General features: G+C 39.0%; 1 protein-coding gene across 1 annotated transcript; it reads right to left on the bottom strand.

The window, feature by feature from the left end:
- Positions 1 to 10201: 10201 nt before the first annotated feature.
- LOC111915525 (uncharacterized) lies at positions 10202 to 11603 on the bottom strand. The gene is made up of 3 exons (XM_042895488.2): positions 11464 to 11603; positions 10929 to 10965; positions 10202 to 10842 (listed from the first exon to the last, which is right to left on the bottom strand). The coding sequence occupies exons 2-3, from the start codon at positions 10943 to 10945 to the stop codon at positions 10365 to 10367; spliced, it is 495 nt and encodes a 164-aa protein (XP_042751422.1). The 5' UTR covers positions 10946 to 10965; positions 11464 to 11603; the 3' UTR covers positions 10202 to 10364.
- Positions 11604 to 21547: the final 9944 nt, after the last annotated feature.

Raw genomic sequence — 21547 nt, 5'->3', positions numbered from 1 at the left:
CTTCGCTCCCAAGCGAAGCTGGTTCAGCGCGAACTGTACCCTCAGATGCTCCGGACAGGAACAAGTGTAGAAACATCCCTCAATGTCATAAATCCATCTCATCGCGGCTATCAGATCCTGAGTCCCATCAAACTCTGGTGGCTTCATGTTGCTGAACTCCCGGTACAGCAACGAGTCACCCCCCTATAGTCTGCCAGCAGCGACAGCTGCGGTGGCTATAGCAGCAGCCGCCTCAGTAACAGCAGCATATCGCTCATCAAACGTCTCAATCAGTGTGGTCTTAATAGACCCAAACATCTCCGGGATAGCCTCTCGGATCGTTGCGGCCACCTCCTCATGAATCATCCAGCAGATCTCCTCATCACTGGTACCACTGGTACCGCGTCCCCCGTCGTTGTGGCGCGTAACCACCATGATGTCTCTGAAACACAACATAAAATAATCAGACTCGATCGAGATCACTCACACTCGATCACTCACCCCTACTTGTTCCTTGGTATCCTAAGGACTCTTACTTGGACTGCTCACTGATCCGGTGTCTCCAGTAGTACGGGCCCTATACTACCTTCCACACCACATCAATATTCACCCCAAGTCCTCCTCCTAGGATCCCAGTTTACAAGTACTCTATGTCTCGCTGAATACAGGCTACACCCTAGTAGACCTCTCATAAGCTCCTCTCTGCTACCTACTCACACTCGAAGTAATTCACAGTAGCAGTAACTCCTAAGCTAAGGCATCACAAATCAGGCCACTCTAGTCCTAAATTATGAAGTACCTAGCCTACTCTCTAGCATGCATATCATATCTCATATTATCTCATAACACATAAAGTAAGGGTATTTTGGGAAATCACCGTTCGGGCGCTGGCTGATTCTACACACTAATCTTTTCCGCTTTCTCTAAAAATCTTTTACTCGTTTTTAGAAAAATATCCGCTTCTTTTGAAAACTTTTCTCAAATCCTCGGTTTGAGTCCAGACATACCCGAAGGTGTATCCGAATCCCTCAAGCCAAGGCTCTAATACCAACTTGAAACGACAGAAAATTTCAAACCAAATTTTTCATTTTTAAATTCATAAATCACATGTCACATTATCAAAACTCCAATATCAGTCAACAAAGTTTTCAAAGCATTAAGTCAAAATCCAAGATCCACAACATAACTCCATCTCAACAGTGTGTGTACAATCATGTCGGTGCCTTCCCGTGGTCCTCTGAAGTGCCTGAAACACATATTACACAACACGGTAAGCACGAACGCCTAGTGAGTTCCCCAAAATACCACATGCATATATTAGCCACTCGAGGCTATAACTCTGTAGGGCCTTCTGGTCAATGTGTCTCAGGGGGACCCTCCAGTCCCCGGCCTCGTTGGACACTCTGGTCCGGTCTAGGCGAAAACCCTCAGGTCTTACACTCGTTGGGCCCTCCGTCCCGATCTTAGTGAGGACCCTCCGGTCTCATAATACATTGGACCCTCCGGTCCGGTCTAGGTATCATTTGTTGGACCCTCTGGTCTGGTCTGAGTGTGATTCGTTGGACCCTCCGGTCCGGTCTAAATATCTCACAACATGTAACACATATCACATATACAATGCATAACTCGATAAGCACATAAGACCCACTAGTTACACATAATTACCACTCTAGGTAAAGTATAGTGAGAAAACTCACCTCTCTCACATAAATCTCGGCCAGCTTCTCTGCAGAAGAGCTCTCACTAATAGCAAGGAAGTGAGCGCTCTTCGTCAATCGATCCACAATCACCCAGATCGTATCAACTCCACGCGCCATCCTCGGTAATTTGGCGATGAAGTCAATAGAGATCTGCTCCCACTTCCACTGGGGAATCTCCGGAGGCTATAGTCTACCATGTGGACGCTGATGCTCTGCCTTGACCCGGCGACAAGTCAAGCACCACTCAACTACCGATGCAACACCCCTCTTCATACAAGGCCACCAATAATCTCTCTTCAGGTCTAAATACATCTTAGTGGCCCCGGGATGGATCGAGAATCTCAATCTATGCGCCTCCTCCATCAGTATGCTACGTGCTCCGCCCGTGTGGGGCACCCAAATCCGCCCTCGAAAGGTCATAAGTCCTCGGCTATCCATCACAAACTTGGATACCTGCCCAATGACTCGCTCCCTCTTGTGGTTCTCCGGTCTCACGGCCTCTGCCTGGGCCTCTCGAATGGTATCCAGTACTGGAGTCATCAGTGTCATCCTCATGCATATATCTCGGATCGGGGCACTCTCCGCCCTGCGGCTCAAGGCATCGGCTACCACATTAGCCTTGCCCGGATGGTACAAGATCTCACAATCGTAATCTTTTACCACATCCAACCACCTCCTCTGGCGCATATTCAGGTTGGGCTGATCCATGAGATACTTCAAGCTCTTGTGATCCGTGTATACGATACACTGAACCCCATACAAATAATGGCGCCAGATCTTGAGGGCGAACACCACCGCCCCCAACTACAAATCGTGGGTGGGATACCTCGTCTCATGAGGCTTCAACTGCCTCAAAGCATAAGCGATCATGTGCCCCCTCTGCATAATTACCGCACCCAATCCCGATAAAGATGCATCGCAGTAAACCACAAAATCCTCCATCCCCTCAGGAAGGGCTAACACTGGAGCTTCGCACAATCTCTGGCGAAGAGTCTCGAACGAGGTTTGCTGCTCGGGACCCCAAACAAAAGCGACACCCTTCCGGGTCAATCTAGTGAGGGGGACGACAATCTTGGAGAAATCTCTAATAAATCTCCGATAGTAACCAGCAAATCCCAGAAAACACTTGATCTCGGTGGGGGATCTCAGCACCTCCCAACTCATAACGGCCTTAATCTTGGCCGGATCGACCAAAATCCCATTCTGATTAACGAGGTGTCCTAGGAACTGAACCTCTCGTAACTAGAAATCACATTTGGAGAACTTGGCATAAAGCCTCTCCGATCTCAACACTCCAAGGATCTCCCGCAAATGCTCCTCGAGCTGCTCCTTGGACCTCGAATATACTAGTATGTCATCGATTAACACGATCACCGACCGATCCAGCATAGGCTACACACCCGGTTCATGAGATCCATGAATGCTGTCGGTGCATTGGTGAGCCCGAAAGGCATCACCACGAACTCGTAATGACCATAACGAGTCCTAAATGTTGTCTTCTGAATATCCTCATCACGCACCCTCATCTGATGATATCCTAATCTCATGCCGATCTTGGAAAACCAAGACGCAACCTGCAATTGATCGAACAAATCGTCGATCCTCGGTAGTGGGTAATGATTCTTGACCGTCAACTTGTTCAACTCCCGGTAATCGATGCACATCCGGTGTGAACCATCCTTTTTCTTCACAAAAAGGATCGGAGCTCCCCATGGTGAGCTATTCGGTCTAATGAACCCTTTCCCCAGCAGCTCCTGAAGCTGAGAGGATAACTCCTGCATCTCTGGCGGCGCAAGGCGATAAGGTGCCTTGGCAATCGGCGCCGCACCCGGAATCAGGTCAATCCGAAACTCCATCTGCCTCTCAGGAGGCACACCCGGCAACTCCTCGGGGAAAACATTAACGAACTCACACACTATCGGCACCTCTGAAACAGAACGCGGTCTGGCGTCAGTAACCCGTGTATCCATCACATATGCTACGAAACCCATACAACCCTGCTGTAAACTCTGTCTCGCTCGAGCAGCAGAACAAAAAGCTGATCCGGACCTAGTACCTTCTTTGTACACCGTAAGAACTCCCCCACTAGGGTCTCGTGTGGTCACCAACTGACGCTCGCAGTCTATAACAGCTCCGAATCAGCTCAACCAGTCCATGCCCACAATGACACAGACATCTCCCATCGCAATCGGTACCAGGTCTATCGGAAACTCAACACCGAAAATCTCAAGTACACATCCCCAAATCACATCAGTAGCATAAACTGCGCGCTCGTTAGCTATGGAAACTCGCAGAGGTCGACTCAACGCCTCTTGTCGGATGCTAAGGTGACGACTAAAAGCTATCGACACAAAGGATCGACTCGCACCCGAGTCAAATAACACCAATGCAGGTACAGAATTCACAAGAAAAGTACATATACATATCATAATATAAGCATAATATTTTCATTAACAGAGGAACACAGAATACATACCAGCCACTACATCGGGTGCCGCGCGGACGTCCTCCGCCGTCAACTGAAAAGCTCTGTCGCGAGCCTTCGCTGGCCGACAATCTGTAGCTCGTGCAGCAACAGGGGCAGATCCATGTGCTGATCCCTGTAGCAGCTGCTGGCACTCGGCCTTCCGATGGCCCGTCTGGTTGCAGTGAAAGCAAACCGAAAATCCCTTGGGGTAATCCCGCACGATATTCCCCTCCTTCCTACACTTGTAGCACACACCTGCCCGACACATCCCATCATGACTCTTGCCGCACTTTCCACAAGTGCGGCCCTTCTGGCCTCCGGATTTCGAATCTACGGGCTTCGCCCGCTTGGCTGCCGGCTGAGACTGTTCCAGCCGCCTATCCTTCCTCTGAGACTCTGCCTCCTCCCTGGCCTTAGTCTCTAGCTCAATCTCCCCCTTCCGAGCATTTACCTTGAGCTCATCAAATGTCCGGTATGTCGAGTTCGCCACGGACTCCCGAATGTCTCTCCTCAGTATGCTCAAGTATCGGCTCATGCGTGCCTGCTCAGTAGACACGTGCTCAGGGCAAAACAGTGCCCTCTCATGAAACATCCTCGTGATCACCGTCACAGACTCAATCCCCTGCTTGAGGGACAAGAACTCCTGGGCCAATCGTTCCCTCTCCACCAGGGGAACATACTCATCTCGAAACATCGTGGTGAACCTCTCCCAGGTCACCGCGGTAAGCTCTGCGGGCGTGAAGTCAGCTGTCACAAACTTCCACCAGTCCTTCGCCCCCAAGCGAAGCTGGTTCAATGCGAACCATACCCTCAAATGCCCTGTACAGGAACAAGTATATAAAAACCCCTCAATGTCATAGAGTATATCAAACTCTGGTGGCTTTGTGTTGCTGAACTCTCGGTACAGCAACGAGTCACCCCCCTGTGGTCTGGCAGCAGCGACGGCTGCAGTGGCTGCAGCAGCAGCCGCCTGAGTAACAGCAGCATAACGCTCGTCAAACATCTCGATCAGTGTGGTCTTAATAGACCCAAACATCTCTGGGATAGCCTCTCGGATCACTACGGCCACCTCATCATGAATCATCCTGCGAATCTCCTCATCACTGGTACCACTGCCCCTATCGTTGTGGCGCGTAACCACCATGATGCCTCTGAAACACGATATAGAATCATCAGAGACTCGAACGAGATTAATCACACTCGATCACTCGTACTTACTTGATCCCTAGTACCCTAAGGATTCTTACTTGGACTGCTCACCGACCCGGTGTTTCCACTAGTACGGGCCCAATACTACCTTCCACACCGCAACAGTGTTCATCCCAAGTTTTCATCCTAGGATCCTAGCTCACAAGTACTCTACATCTCGCTCACCATCAACTACTCTCATAGTGGATCTATCATATGCTCATTCCTGCTACCTACTCGCACTCAAGAAAATCACAGATAGCAACTCCTAGGCTAAGGCATCACAAATCAGGCCACTCTAGTCCTAAGTCATGAAATACCTAGCCTACTCTCTAGCATGCATATCATATCTCATAACAACTTATAACACATAAAGTAAGGGTATTTTGGGAAATCACCGTTCGGGCGCTGGCTGATTGTACACACTGCTTGCTTTCTCTTTCTCTTAAATCTCTTTCTCATTTTTGAAATCACTTATTTTGAAAACTTTTCTCAAATCCTCAGTTTGAGTCCAGACATACCCGAAGGTGTATCCGAATCCCTCAAAACAAGGCTCTGATACCAACTTGTAACGATCAAAATTTTCAACCAAATTTTCACTTTTAATTTCATAAAATCATGTGTCACATCATAAGTTCTCAAAATCAATAAACAAGTTTTCAAAAAAATTATTCAAAATCCAGGATCATATCTCCATCTCGATGCAGGTGTATAATCACGCTGGTGCCTTCCTGCGATCCTCGGAAGTACCTAAAACACATAACACATAACACGGTAAGCACGAATGCTTAGTAAGTTCCCCAAAATACCACATACACATACTAGCCACTCGAGGCTGTAACTCTGTAGGACCCTCCAGCCCGTGTGTCTCAGTGGGACCCTCCAGTCCCATGAATCGTTGGATCTTCCGGTCCGGTCTGGGTGAAAGCCCATCCGGTCTCACTGTTCGTTGGACCCTCTGGTCCGGTCTAGTGAGGACCTTCCGCTCTCATTAATCGTTGGACCCTCTGGCCCAGTCTGGCGAGAACCCTCTGGTTTCAATATTCGTTGGACCCTCCGGTCCGGTGTAGGTTTCACATAATATCACATACACACAAATCACACATAACATGCATAGCTCAACAGGCATATAAGATTCTCTATTCATACATGGTTACCACTCTAGGTAAAGTATAGTGAGAAGACTCACCTCATGGAATAACTAGAAAAATCTTGTGCTCAAAGTCCTAGATCTAGCCTCCGCCTATCACAAGGTAATATTTCTAATTAATATTCCCTCACACTCTTATTTCTGAAAGGTGGGTAAAAGACTATTCTACCCTTCTCTGATCCCTCTCACTGATTTTGGACAAACCCTAAAGTCAACAGAAGTCAACCCCAGTCAACAGTCCCATTTTGACTAGACTCGCCGAGTTCATATAATGACTCGCCGAGTCCCATCGACTCTCAGGGACCCTCTGGCAGACCCAACTCGACAGGTCAAACCCCTGACTCATCGAGTCATTACGCGACTCAGCTCTTCGGGACAAACCCTAGACTACTCGCCGAGTCGGCTGTTGGACTCGGTGAGTCTATTCAGACCCTTAAGCATTCAGACGTTTTTAGTGCAAGATACTTTCCGAAACTTCAGATCTATACTCTCACAGCCCATTAATCACGTAAAGGTCCAATTTTTATGTCCATGCATCGCACATCTAGCTCTTTTTGATGAAATAACCATCTTAATGGTGTTTAAGACTCAATACACTTATGGAACTGCGTAAAGCTAGGTTCATGGGACTCTCTGGACCTCCCAAGGTCTAGATCTGATGTCTAGGTCGAAAAGGGACCTTAAAATCTTCATATCTTAGCTCAAAAGAGGGTAAAGAACACTAAATCCATGAGATCTACCCACTACAAGAGGTTAGGTATAGATTTATACCTCTCATAGAAGCTTGGAGTGAAATAGCAGCAAATCCCACGTCCTTCTTGCTCCTAAAGCTTGAAACTCTTCTCCTTCCTTGAAAATTACACCAAAGAAACTCACAAAAGCTCTATTTCTCACTCTAAGCTCTCAAGGTCGATTAGGGTTTCTCAATGAACAATGGTGGCCGCAAATGAAGGCCATAAGGACCTTTAAATAGGTCTCAAACCCAGATAATTAGGGTTTCTCTCGTCAGCTCTGACTCGACGAGTCATCTCCCCGACTCGTCGAGTCCATTCATTTTCCACGTCACCAGATCACGACCCTACTCGACGATTCTATGCACCAACTCATCGAATCACTCCAGAAAAACTCAATTTAACAATTAGATAATGTACCTGGGGAAACCGGATGTTACAGTTATACCTAAGTGCACATGCAACTTAGTATTTATGTTTTACTATTATAGCATCGTACTGTGAAAAACAACATACATAAGGAATTACTAACCTCTTGTTGACTTCCTTTTGATCTCGTACGTGCCTGCTTAGTTGTAAGATGAAAGATCTAAAGGAGAATCCCTCTAATGGAATCGAACCCACACACCAAATAGAAAAAAGGAAGAAACCCAAAAACTAGGGTTTTTTTGAAAATCTAGACCATATGAAAGGTGATGATAATTCAGTTATGGAGAGAGAGAGAGAGAGAGAGAGAGAGAGACAAGGGATGGACGAATTTGAAGAGAGGAATAATCGACTCTAGGGTTCACCCTAGAAATCTATTTTATAGGTATTTTTTAGAATCTTAGATGGATACAAACTCTAGGGTTTATCCTTATCTAATTCAAACCAATTTTATGCCTATCCATAGGGCATCAAAACCGTCCATTCTAAGAGCCCCCAGGATGTTCTGGAATATTCCAATAAATCCATATGATTAGTTAATATTTAACCTCTTATAATTAATTTACCAAAATAATTTTTAATTAATTCATTATTTCCTTAATAAATTAACACACTATTAAACTCCATGTCCTTATAGTATTTTGGTCATGAGGCCAACCCAAAAGGCCATGCTACTATTAGAAATATTATCAAAACAATTAATGACCTTGAACATTATTTCCAATACTTTTGTAGCGGTTGAAGTGATTAGAGAATGATGAAAGGCATATTTGGCTATGGTGATGAAGGTGACAAGCATGAGGAGGAGGAGGAAAAAGAATGAAGAACTGAAAGCCATCGATCGGAGATTGAAGAACTATAGACAAGTAACATAGTCATGTGTATTTTCAAACTCATTGAATGGATATTGAAGAAGCCGATGTGTTTTAAAAGCATGGTAAATCATTATTTTGATCTATAGTGGGGAGTAGGAACACAATGAAGAAGACCCGATATCAAAATTTCATGTGATTTTACTTGGAAGATCAAATGACATAGGACACTGGTGATCTTCATTTTTTTTATTAGTAAAAATGCACTCCTTCCGTTATATCAAAGATCAACAAGTCGATGATGACCCTATAAAATTCCAGCTCAATCCGACCATGTTTACCCTTCAATCCAGCCACTTGATTAAGACCATGTAGTGATGCCGAATTTCCAAAAAAATATTTACATCATTTTCTTTTTCTTTTTGATCACGGATTGTTGCTATGTGATTTCAAATGTGATTGCAAGGCTTTCCACAAGACTTCTATCCGTGCTCAAATATATCATTACCCAAACATGTAAAATTGGACCATACTAACGATGTAATGAAATGTATGAAATTCATGCTAAATATACACGACATATCTTGGAAGTGATTAAATAAATAGGCTAAAATGATGCGTAAAATGAACCTAACAAGGCTCACCATTAATATCTCAATTAACCTCCTAATTGTTTAGCCACAACTTTATATTTCACCAAATATGATTTATTGGCCAAAAAACAAAAAATTTCACCAAATGATTGTACTCTAGGGATCAAATCTTGGAGAATTTAATTTGGTTATGGTTTCAGTCGTGCCCATGTCATCAAGCATTTCATCTCTTCCGTTGTCTTTGCCAACAATCTCAATGATTGTGCAACACAATCATAGTATTGAAAGACAAACAGACTTTACAAAAATTATGTATGTTATTAGGAAATTGAAAAGAAACCAAAGTCCTATAAGGCATTTATACTTTTATTGGAAAATAAAACAAACAGTTTATTCGAAACAAAGTTAACCTCCATCTCACTTGCACTTCACACTTTTTACTAATTATTTATGTTTTAATTGGTGAAGAATTTGGTGTTTAGATTATCATTAAAAACTATTTTTCCTACAAACCAATTTATGTTCTTGAATTCCATCAACTACTCTTACTCTGCTTTACCAAAGTCTGTTAAAGTTCTCGAGTTTATTTATGTCAATTTAATTCAAAAAGATGTGTTCATAAGAAAATTGTAAAAGTTGTATTATCATACGAAATAATATGTAGGGCTAAGTAAAAATACCAATGCATCTTCAGAATACTGTTATTATTATGACTATTATATTTTATAATTTTCTCATAATATAGTATTTTTAAGTTATATCTTATTCTATAAAATATATATTATAAGAATAAGTATAATTAGAAACATATTGAATTGAATTTTATGACATATCAGACCCTTTATACATGCCTTTGAGTGTTTATAAGAGAGATTCATTGGTCATCAGAGCTGTTAATAGGTTTTTGTGGTGTGTGAGATCTGAATGTGTAATATATTGTTAAAGTGGTAAAAATAAAGGACAGATAACACAAAAGGAATCTGCTCCCCTTCATTTAACATGAACCTCCTATACAAAGTTGCAAATATCCTTCATTGACATCCTCCAAGTTTAGCCATTGCTGACGTTATGGAGGTTTGTTATCTGCTGAAATGTGTTTTCTTTGGATGTGAAAAAAAGAAGATGAAAGGATATGTTTGTAAATTAGCAGATATATAAAGAAAAGAGCTACTGAATTGAATTCCAATCCAAATATTTTCAACCAAACAACCAGAAGGATTTAAATCTCCTTAAACTCCAAATACATGCAATTGCATTTCCTTGTGTAAATTCAAAATCAGTCAAATGGAAAGTTTGATCCAAACGCTCCCTTACATTGTTAGTTTATATTCTTAAGAGGAGGAGACTTGTTGGTTTCCAAACAATCTGGAGAAAGGTATCGGACCATTAACATCTTCTTCATCTCTTTCCACTTAATCATATAATATTTATCGATTCGATAGTCTAGGTCATAGATTTGTTTCCACCATGAGAGAACCCCCCCTTCTTCCGATGGCAATGTGCTGACTATAAGTGGTACTTGTTTATACTGTGAGATCATATTCTCCTCGAAAAAATTTTCCACATTCGCCACCCACTCACAAAAGACATCAAGATCTTCAATATTCTCAGGGAAAGGGGGTGGGACGAAGGTTTCCTCTTGGGGCTCCTCATCTGAGATAAGAGGAAACTCAGGTTGATTTTTTTGAATTTTTTGCAACTCCTCCTCCATATGTTGTACACGGCTGCTCAGATCTTCGAGCTTGTTCGACATGGACGCAATCACCCTTAGAATTTTATTTATATCATTGGCCACACTGAAAAATAAACCATTGTCGTTCATTATAAAAGAGATCAAGTAAAAAATAACTAGTTATTCCCTCTAATGCCCAAAATACCTAACCTTTGTTGTTCATCCATGTCTTCTTGTATCAACTTCCCTGCATCAAAATTTTTAGATTTTATGAGAACTTGTCTGACTGGTTTAAGCTTTTTTGATGCAGTATGTATGTACACATGTGCATAAACGTATGTAAGTTGTTAATTGTGGATGCCATCAAATGTTAAAGCTTTGTGGGCTGCGTTTAATATTGGTTTGTTTCTTCTGAGATTGAAACCGATACAAACACAAAAAAAAAAACACCAAAGGGATGATTATGCTTACAAAGAACTTTCTACATAATTTAATAATAGCAGTAGCAGCAAAGCAAACATGTACAGAAATTGTTAATCCGAATTTCTGCAATACAACTCTAAAAGAGATGTCTATCAATATATTCAGAATATCAATGAAACTTATATCAGAAAAACCAAAATAGCTTTATGAAAAACCCTAGAAAATAACTAAACACAACTGAAAAGCAAGCAAGGGTTCTCGAGTAATCAGAATCACAAATCACACAGCAATCAAATAATTAGTAGAGTAAGAAAGAAATTACCGTTATCACGTGAAGCAATCGTCCCGTCTCCTCGTCCTCAGGTATCGATTTCTGAAATTGCCTCGTTAATTTGCTGGCTCCCTTCCTTTTCACCGCCTCTCTACGCTGTACCGGACCCCTGAGTGGAGCTGGATCAATCTTTGGGCCGAAAATATTATAACATCAATGTTGAAGTGGGTGGGCCGTGGCCCAGGCTGATCTTAATTAGTTTTTTTTTCTTTTGCAATGTTTTTATATTATTTAGATGTATATCAAAACTAGGTTATATCTACAGAAACATATTATAAAAAATACATATAAAGTTATAAAAACGACACAATAAAAAAAATAAAGTAACATAAAGAGACTTAGTATTATTGATTATATGAAAACCACGGGTAAAAGATCAATAACGAGAATAAAGTAGTTGTCAAAAATTTTACGCAAGTGTAAAATCTATTAACATATACCAACTGTATCTATCAATATAGCAATGATAGTGACTTTGATTTAAAAGGTGAAAGTTTGTGAATGATTCAAACATTCTTATTAATTACCATTATACCCCTAGTCGGTTTTGACTATATAAATTATGTAAATATTAAATCAGCTTCATTGATATGGACTGAAGTGATATCACTTAAAAAGGTTAGATTTTATTCCTGAGGTGATAATTATGAACGAAGGAGACATGGGGAAAATCTACTTAACTCAATTCGAAAGTTGAAGGTCCTGTAAATTTTATACAAAAGGAAACAAAAAAGTATAATACTTCTTTGTATTTTGGCGATTGTAAACTTTGTAAAGTGTTTGCTTTTACTCTGTCTTTATAGTGTGATAAGGTTAAACAAAACCTAGTTTTGATGGCTCAGAAGATGACAGAACAAAAACCATCAACCCAAGTTTTAGTTCGAGAACAAATACTGAATTTGTGGTTGAAAAATATCAATAACAAAGTGAGGATAACTAAATGGTCGACTAAAAGATGAAGTGGGCAGCCCTTGACATTTAAAGTTTCAGCTCTTCAATTAAAAAAAAGTTTTATGCAGTGCTTGAAATTACAATGATTTAATAAGAAAAAAACATAACTTTTTCTAAAATAAGAATTATGTCACAACTGGCATTTTAGGGCTAGAATTTCATATTCATGTACAAGATAGTTCTGTGTGTAACTATATGACGCTATGTTAAATGTGAACTAAACTTCAATGTTATATCAGTTTATACATCCATAAATTTTCTCTAGTCGAAACTTCTTTGTGAAAGCTCTAAACCTAATCCAATAAGCTATATCCATTCAACTTTGAGCCTTAACTCAAGTTCTCTCGGTCCAAACCCTCTTAATGGACTAAGACCCTCTTATTGGGCCTAATGGGTCGGTAACCTCTCGCTTTGGCTCGCCGAACAACCACTGTTGGGCCATTGTTGGGCCGTAAGGAATTATTTTAAAGCTTAATGGGACACAACTCACTATTAAACTTCCAATTGGACCTTGAAAGTCCGGAAATTTAATATTTGGCCCCTTTGGGCCGAAAACACTTCCATTTAGTGTAATTGGGTCGAGAACCCAATTATGGGCCCTAATGGATCAAAAATCTCTTTTAGGACCCCTCACTAAACCAAAAATCTTTATTGGGCCAAAATTTATTTCTTTTGGACCCATTATTGGGTCAAACCCATTTTGGGCCCAATCCAAGCCAAAAACACGCATAGCCGAAAACTCTTAGTGCGCTTGAGGTGTTTTCGGCCATTTGTGAAAAACGAGTCCCAAATCCTTTCCCCTCTCCTATTGGGTCAAACGGCCATCATTTTAATAAAAAAATGGCATTAGCTAAAAATGTGACACCTCACAGTTATCTTGCATGTAAACATGCATATTACACCTCATGCATCTATGCAATTAGGTGTTAGCCATTAAGTAATAACCATTAATCCCCTCTCTCTCTATCTCTCTCTCTCTCTCACTTCCTCATTATCGGCCGAGACCACCATCACCTCCCTCATTCTTACTTCAAACTTACTACAACTCTCTCATTTCTCTTTCAGTCCTCAAGAAAAAATTTCTTATCCTTCACTCTTTCCTCTTAAAAGTCGTGGGTTTTGGGTGCATGCAACAAGAAGTTCACTTCAAGTTATACACTTTTGGTAAGTTCCTATCAAATTCAAGTGGTTTTGTTTTAAAGTTATGCTAATATCACTCCTTAAACCACACCATTTCGTGTTTTGCTCCCTAGAACTCTCTTGGTTTCGAAAATCTCTTCAAGAAAGCTATCTAGGCCGAAAACTTCCTCCCTCTTCCTCTTCACAACCGAAAAAACCCAAGGTGAGCTTCATACCCCTTGTTTTCGTGATTTTCCATCTTTAGGGGGAGAATACAAGCTTGGTTTTGTGTAAAATCCTTGTATTTATGCATGCATGTGTATATTTTCATGATATGTTGGGTGAAATGCTACGAAACCATGATAAAACACTCATGAACTCGAAATTTCATCCAAGTTTTGAAGTTATTAGTAAACAAGTTACTTTATGTAACTTCCTTTGATGCTTGGAAAGATTAAACATGTTAAAAGTTACTTTGAAACTAAAGAAAGTATATAAAGGGGCCATATTTGACAATAAAGATAAAAATGGGCTTCTACTGATGTTCTCGGTAGTAATGGGCTGAAAGTGTCATTTTTGATAAAAATGGGCTTTTATTGACATTCTTGGTAATAATGGGCCGAAAGTGTCATTTTTGATAAAAATAGGTTTTTGTTGACATTCTCGGTAATAATGGGCCAAAAGTGTCATTTTTGATAAAAATGGGCTTTTATTGACATTCTCGGTAATAATGGGCCAAAAGTGTCATTTTTGATAAAAATGGGCTTTTATTGACATTCTCGGTAATAATGGGCCAAAAGTGTAATTTTTGATAAAAATGGGCTTTTATGTCATTTTCGGTATTATTGGGCTAAAATGATCATTTTTTATAAAAATGGGCCTTTCATGACATTTACGGTATTAATGGGCCAAATTGTTATTTTTGATAAATATGGGCTTTTTATGATATTTTTTATTTAAAAAGGGCCGAAAATGAGTCAATTAACAAAATTGGGCATAATATGACATTTTTATATAAAATGGGCCGAAAATGGATTTTTTTGGCAAAAATGGGCCATTATTGACCTCTTGGATAATATTGGGTCATTTTCAAACATTTTAGTAAAAATGGGCCATTTATAACAATTAGAACAAAAATTGGGCCTTATGTGGCAACCCTATTTTAATTGGGCAATATATGACAATCCTACTAATTGGGCCATATATGACAATTCTATTCTAATTAGGCATTTTATGACAAATTTTATGTTAATCGGGCCATTAGTGACAATTCTAATAAACTCGAATCTTTCATGATATTTCGGGTAACAATGAGCTATTTATAATAATAACAGTGAAAATCAGATAGTTTGACCATTTTGATAAAAACAATTATATGTTTATCACCTATGGATTTGTAGTCAAAATATATACTCGCAACATTATTTATAACGTTGAATAATGAAACACACTATTTGCGTAAATTTCGTTAAGGCTCTTGTGAGGCACTCCTTCACTCTTACCTACCTAGTGTGCATAGAAAGTCATGTAGTTATAATCAGAGTCTCCTGGAGGGAGAGCGGGAATTTGTGTATAGAAACTATATCCCTATTATTAGAAAAAAAAAGGAATAGTACATTGCTATATTTCAAAAACAACAAAAGCAATCAACATACATATAGGTGAATAAAATAACATTCACCACATTGGTTTTATTTGTAAACATAAATGACACAATTTTTTCATAGAAAACAAATTGGATGCATTAATGGCTTAAAATAAATTTATTAAATTCTTCAATGCATATATTAAAAAAATTAATTGTAACATCCCATTTAAAATATAATAGTTAAATAGTAAACCTGGAACCCTGAGAAGCAATTATTATTATTATTATTATTATTATTATTATTATTATATGTTATTATAGTCCAAAATTAGATAACAATTAGTGGAGTATTGATTCGGGGTGCCAGATGATACTTTTGAATTCCGAGGGTTAAAAGAGTAAACATCGGACCTATTCTGAGAAGGATTCTTGAAGCCAGGGAAGAAATGGTAAATTATGGATGTTAATTGAGAATAATTTGTAGAGGAGGGGTTGTTTTTGTAACTGTTGGACTTATATTGAAAAGGATCATGGAGTCAAGGGCCAAATGGTAATTATCGGCCTTATTTTGAAAGTAAATGTCATGGGGAGGGACTGTTTCTGCCATTATGGCAATAAGTTTGGAGTGGTAGCGGGTATCAAACCCTCCATGTAACCCTAACCCTAGAGACATATAGCAGCCGCCACCCCATGAGTCTAGCCGCCTCCTTCCCTATTGAAGTCGGAGCTCCCCGCCGTCGACCACCGATGTTGGAGTCGGCAACCCCCCACTCAAGTGTCGCTACCATCGTCCCTCCGTGCCTTCCTTTTCTTCTTCAGCCTTCTGCCGCCATCCATGGATACTTCACGACAGTCATCGGAGCTGCCCCCGACCACTCTTCACTGTGAGCGGCTGCCTATCTCCGGGACCGACGCATGCCACCAAGAAGGATGATCGTGTTCAAGTTTTTTTCGCTATCGGGTGTGTTTGTGGCTATTGAGGATGTGAACCACCATCCATCGTCGTCGTGGGTGCTGCTGACGAGACTAGGGCGCTGAAGACGACGATGTGGTTGTGTGCTGCCACTTTCGAACGCGTTTTCCTCCGTCCTTTCTGCCTAGCCGTCGCCAACGTCGCCGCTGCAACTGTTAGTTGATCTTTTTAGTCGTGCCGCCATTGCTGCCACCTTGCGTCGCCACCAGCCACCGTGGAAGGTGGCTGTGTGCGTGTTCTGCCTTGTGTAGGTGTGTTAATGCATTACGTTGTATGTTTTGTTTGGCCGGTTTTGCTGGAAAGCCATCGCCACCACCGTGAGGTGGTGGCTGCCACCATGTACCACCGTGGGTGGATGTATTTTAGTGTGTGTGTGCGTGTCCATTTAGTATTGTTCATTGTAAAACTGTAACCGAAGTTGGAATAATGAAAAGAGAACTAAGAACCACCACCGTGAGGTGGTGGCTGCCGCCACCGGCCGCCGTGTCGGGTGGCGGTGTGCCTTGTTGGGTTTGTGTCTCGTTTGGATGTTTGGACAAGGGACTACTAAACCCTAATGGGCCAAAAGAAACCCTAGTGGGCCCAAAGAGACCCCAATGGACCCAATAAAACCCTAATGGGCTTGATGATGTTCTAGTGGATCTAATAGGCCCAATAAAGCCCTAATTGACCTAAAAGCCCAACAAATTGATAAATGGGCTAGTATTTGGGTTGGAAACCCTAATTAGGGTTTGGAAAACCCTAAGAGCATAAAACCCTAATTGTGGGAATTGTTTGGGACACACACGAGAATTAATTATTAAACTCAAAATAATAATTAACAATCATTGGCAAATTAACCTAAGTCAATATTAGACTTAATGGATTAAGTCCCTAATGGGTTAAGTGAGAAACACTTAACCCTAACTGTCACCTTATATGAAACCCTAATTTCTTTTGGGCCTTTCTATTGGGCTTTGGTAATTGGATTATTAATGGGTCATCCAAGAATAATCATAAGGACTAGAATATGTTGATAGGCTTAGGGTAAGGCCCATATGAGGGTGTGGGCCCAATTTGGAAAATTGGGCCATATGTTGGGCTTTGGCCCATTACTTGACTATGGAGCCTTTAGTGTGTGAGTTGGACCTTGGGCTTGGAACCCAATTATTAATTGGGTGTTGTTTGATGTTGACAGTTCAGGAATCTGTCAACCAGCAGCTGGAGTTTTATCGGCGGGACTTCAGCAGTGCCAGGTGAGTTCTCCTCTCTGTATCAACAGGGTCTAAGGCACCAAGGCCGGCCCTTTATGGATTGTATTCAGATTATTGCATGTTATGCTTACAGATTTATATCCTGGTAGTTAGGATGGTGATATGCTATGCTTTAGTGACCCGGTTGGATCGGTATCCTGGTATATAGGATGATGCTATGTTAGTGACCTGTTAGGTCGATATCCTGGTTATAGGATTGTTGCTTTGCTTTGTGATCTGTTAGATCGGTTCGATATATATATATATATATATATATATATATATATATATATATATATATATATATATACATGCTAGTGTTATAAGATGTCTATGTGCACATGATTGTCATGGTTATAGGATGATGCTATGTTAGTGACCGGTTAGGTCTGTATCCCGGTTATTGGGATGTTGCTATGATTGGTGATCTGTTAGATCGGTTTGACTGTTATATGAAATGAGCTAGCATATGATACTTATGTGCACATGTTTGTTTGATTGGGGGTTGGGTTGAGGCGGTCCTGCTTTGTGCTGTAGACCAACACACCCGGCGAGCGGTCCGGATAGGCTGTAGGCCCTGCGTGGCGGTCCAGACGTGTCGAATGCTCGAAGAGCAGTCCAGATAGACTGAAGGCCTGTGAGGCGGTCCAGTCAGGCTGATGACTTATTATGCATGTTGTTCTGTATTGGTTATATGATATGGTTATGTTTGTATGACGTTGGTATTTTGGGGAAACTCAATAAACTTCGGGCTTACAGTTGTTGATTTTGTTTCAAGTATTTTTGATGATTGCAGGAAGGCGAAGGCGTAATCGTGCACCTCCTCATATTTTCATGATTGATTCTGGGGATACTCTGATGTCTGAACTAACTTGAAAACAAACTGTAATAACTTAATGATTTTAAAATGTATTAAAAAGTTTAAATTTGGCTTGAATTTTATGGGTGTTACATTAATATCATTAAACAAAATAAAACATGAGTTGACAATTAAAACTATAAATTAAAAAAAACAAAGGATTCAATCATAAACGAATATAAAATAGTAAATATTTTCTTGATAAAAACACAACGGTTTTCGAATGCAATTTAAAATATATACAATCATACATTTCTACTTGGCATAGTGACTATCTCAAAATCTGAACAAAATGAAAATACTTCATGAGAATGATGTGCTTGAAAGATATACTCAACTGTATTTCCTTTAAAGAATTAAAGGAGATTGTTTCGATCATCTTACCATTCATTTGCACCGGCATTGTAATTACTAACATCTACTTTAGCCTACCGATTCTGAAGGAAAGCCCAAATAGCCCATAAATGACCTCTACTTATAGAAAAACATCCCAATTTTCCATCAAACTTGATAAGTCTCGATGCATATGAGTTAAAATCATTAATAACAGAAGGTGCAAATATCACTAAATATTCTTCCAAATATACATCGAATCGCAAAATATCATGGTTAGACAATAAGAAGTAAACCACACCTCTAGTTATAACTGCATCATCCGAAACAGGATAAACAGAAGATGGTAACCGGATATTACAAAGCTCCCCCCATTGCCATGTAGTAGAGTCAAACAATTCTAGGTGGAAGTAATCATAGTCCACTTGACCTTTAAGCAGATCACTACAAAGAAAATACATATCAGTAATAAAATAAACAAAAATAATATACTTCAAGTATAATACAAATAAAATATCACGATGACACTGTGTATGATAATCAAATGATCTTGAAATGCAACGGCTTCGAACTCATAACTACCATAGCAAACTTTACCGCAACGTATTTAGAGACTAGAAACGGTAACGATTTGCAATATAAAGTCGTTGGTTTAAAAAAAATTAAAAAAAAAACTTTTATGGATATTCTTCTCAATTATCACGTTCACCAACAATGAGTCCGCATAAGGAAGATGCTAAAATTGTACACAAATTTGTTAGACAACCAATGTCAAAATTCTTCCTACCACATGACGGAATAAACTGACGCTCTATAGTTCCCCATGGTTTTTTTTGTTGAACCATAACACCAAAAACCACATTATTTCTACGCTTGTATAGATCAAGAAAATTCATTTTATACGTTAGTTTTTCAAAATATTTACTTGTACAACGTAAACAATCAAATGTTTGTAATGATGTTATTGAAAGCATTTCAATAATCATCTCATGGTCCAATAATGATAAGTGTAAAACAAACAAAATAATAAAAAATTGTACAATTTTAAAGTAAACACATTTTATATAAAATAAAACATGTAACATATTCATCAAAACCTTTGTATAACAATACTAATGCAGTAAATAGAATTTAGTAATGTACGATGGATGGGTGATCTGGCGCTTGCATTTGTAGTACATAGAATGATGTTATTTGATTAACTGAAATATAAAAAACAAAATTTAATATGTGTAGTGTTTGTAGTATTCTTCGTAAAAGATTGTTACATGTTCGATGTTAATTTTCTTTTTCACATTCAACAATAATTGTATTATCGGCAGTGAACTTTGAGATTGCATAACCATCAACTTTGTTCTTCAAATTATCATGTGAAATTTGAATTTTGAACGCCAACTTTTCATCCAAAAGTACATTCAAAGCAGATGGATAAATTTGTATATTACCCTCCTAAAAAATGAACGGTTATAAAAACAGATAGACCAAAAATAAAAATTAGTTTTATGTAAATGAAGTTAATATCGATAACCTCAATAAACTTTTGAAGAAACTTTTGTATGGGTTTTTCCTGTGGTTTCTTTGTGTCACGATCAAATAACGTATGTGACACCACACCGGTAAAGTCTTGTACTCTAATGGTGATTTTGAAACTAAAAACATTGATATAAACAAATTCAATAATATAAAATTAGAAAATTTAACAGAATAGTGTAATAATATGTATAAAAGAATTATTGAAAACATTATTTATCTTGCTTAACATATATGTTTTTGTTCATGCAAGTTGAAGTGTAACAATAAAAAAAACTTATTTATCTTGCTTTTGGTCCTCATGCATTAAAACGAATTTTATGGCTTTCTCTTGACATTTAATATAAGCCAAATAGTACCATTCCACATAACTATACATCTGGTTATCGTACCGACAACAATCAATGTTTATTTATTTATTTATTTTTCGAGAAATATTGACGTAAGTTTAAATTATATAATAAAAAAGGTAAAATGAAATAGGAGGGTAAAAATAATCCAAAAACTATTTGACATAATGTATATTTCATAAATGAAAGTTAAGTATATAAACTTTATCTACTTGTTGGAGATGAGTAATAGCATGAAAATTAAACTTATGAAGGAAATCGTCATTTTCTGAGTAGAGGATGGAGGACGAAACGTTGCTATAATTAGCAGATATGCTTTGAGCCATGTTTCTATTTGTGAAAAAACAAATGATTCTTAAACACATGTGACTCGACCAAGTAATATGGACCGGGTAAAATATGTAAAACATGAACAATTCAAAATCATAGGGCAAGAGTGAATAAAGTGTGATCTAATAAAAAAAAGTAAAGGAGTAGACAATTTTGTTTTAATTGCTATATTAATAAAATGTATCTAATTTTTTAGTTGTTTTTTTCAAAGATGAGCATATATAGTAATAACATTAAAACTTTATTAAAATCTACATATAAAATAAGTATTCTTTTATTCATGTATCCATATATTTATCAAAAAAATCAATTAATAAATATTTACATTTAAAAATAACGTAACAATAAAAATATGGTATTTGTTTATATTGTTTAGTGCTCAATGCAATGATGCTACCAACACCTTAGAAATTTTTAAAGTGTCCCGTCTATATTTTCTCGACAATCTTGCTTAAGAAAGAAAAATGTTTTAGGAATATGTTTATCCATTTAATTAAGACAAAAAAAAATACCAAGTTGCGAACCATCTAACAGTTAACAAAGAACATGAAAGAGCAATTATTGAGCATGTAGTTACATACACTACATATGTTAAGAACCACATAACATATATCAACAGAGAGTAAACCATATAACAAACCATCAACTATTATGAAAATGAAATATAAAGGGGATAAAGATCTACATTATATGAGTTTTGAAAACAAGCAGTCAATTGTTTGTCTTTTTTTTTTTTTTTGGGATCGACTATTTATTAAGTATACTTTTGTATTTTCTCGTTAAGAACACATGCTAACTGTTCATTAATAT

Source organism: Lactuca sativa, chromosome 1 (assembly GCF_002870075.4).
Source record: "Lactuca sativa cultivar Salinas chromosome 1, Lsat_Salinas_v11, whole genome shotgun sequence".
NCBI classification, from domain to species: domain Eukaryota; kingdom Viridiplantae; phylum Streptophyta; class Magnoliopsida; order Asterales; family Asteraceae; genus Lactuca; species Lactuca sativa.
Note: the sequence above shows the minus strand (reverse complement) of the source record. Positions and strands in the feature narration are given on the sequence as shown.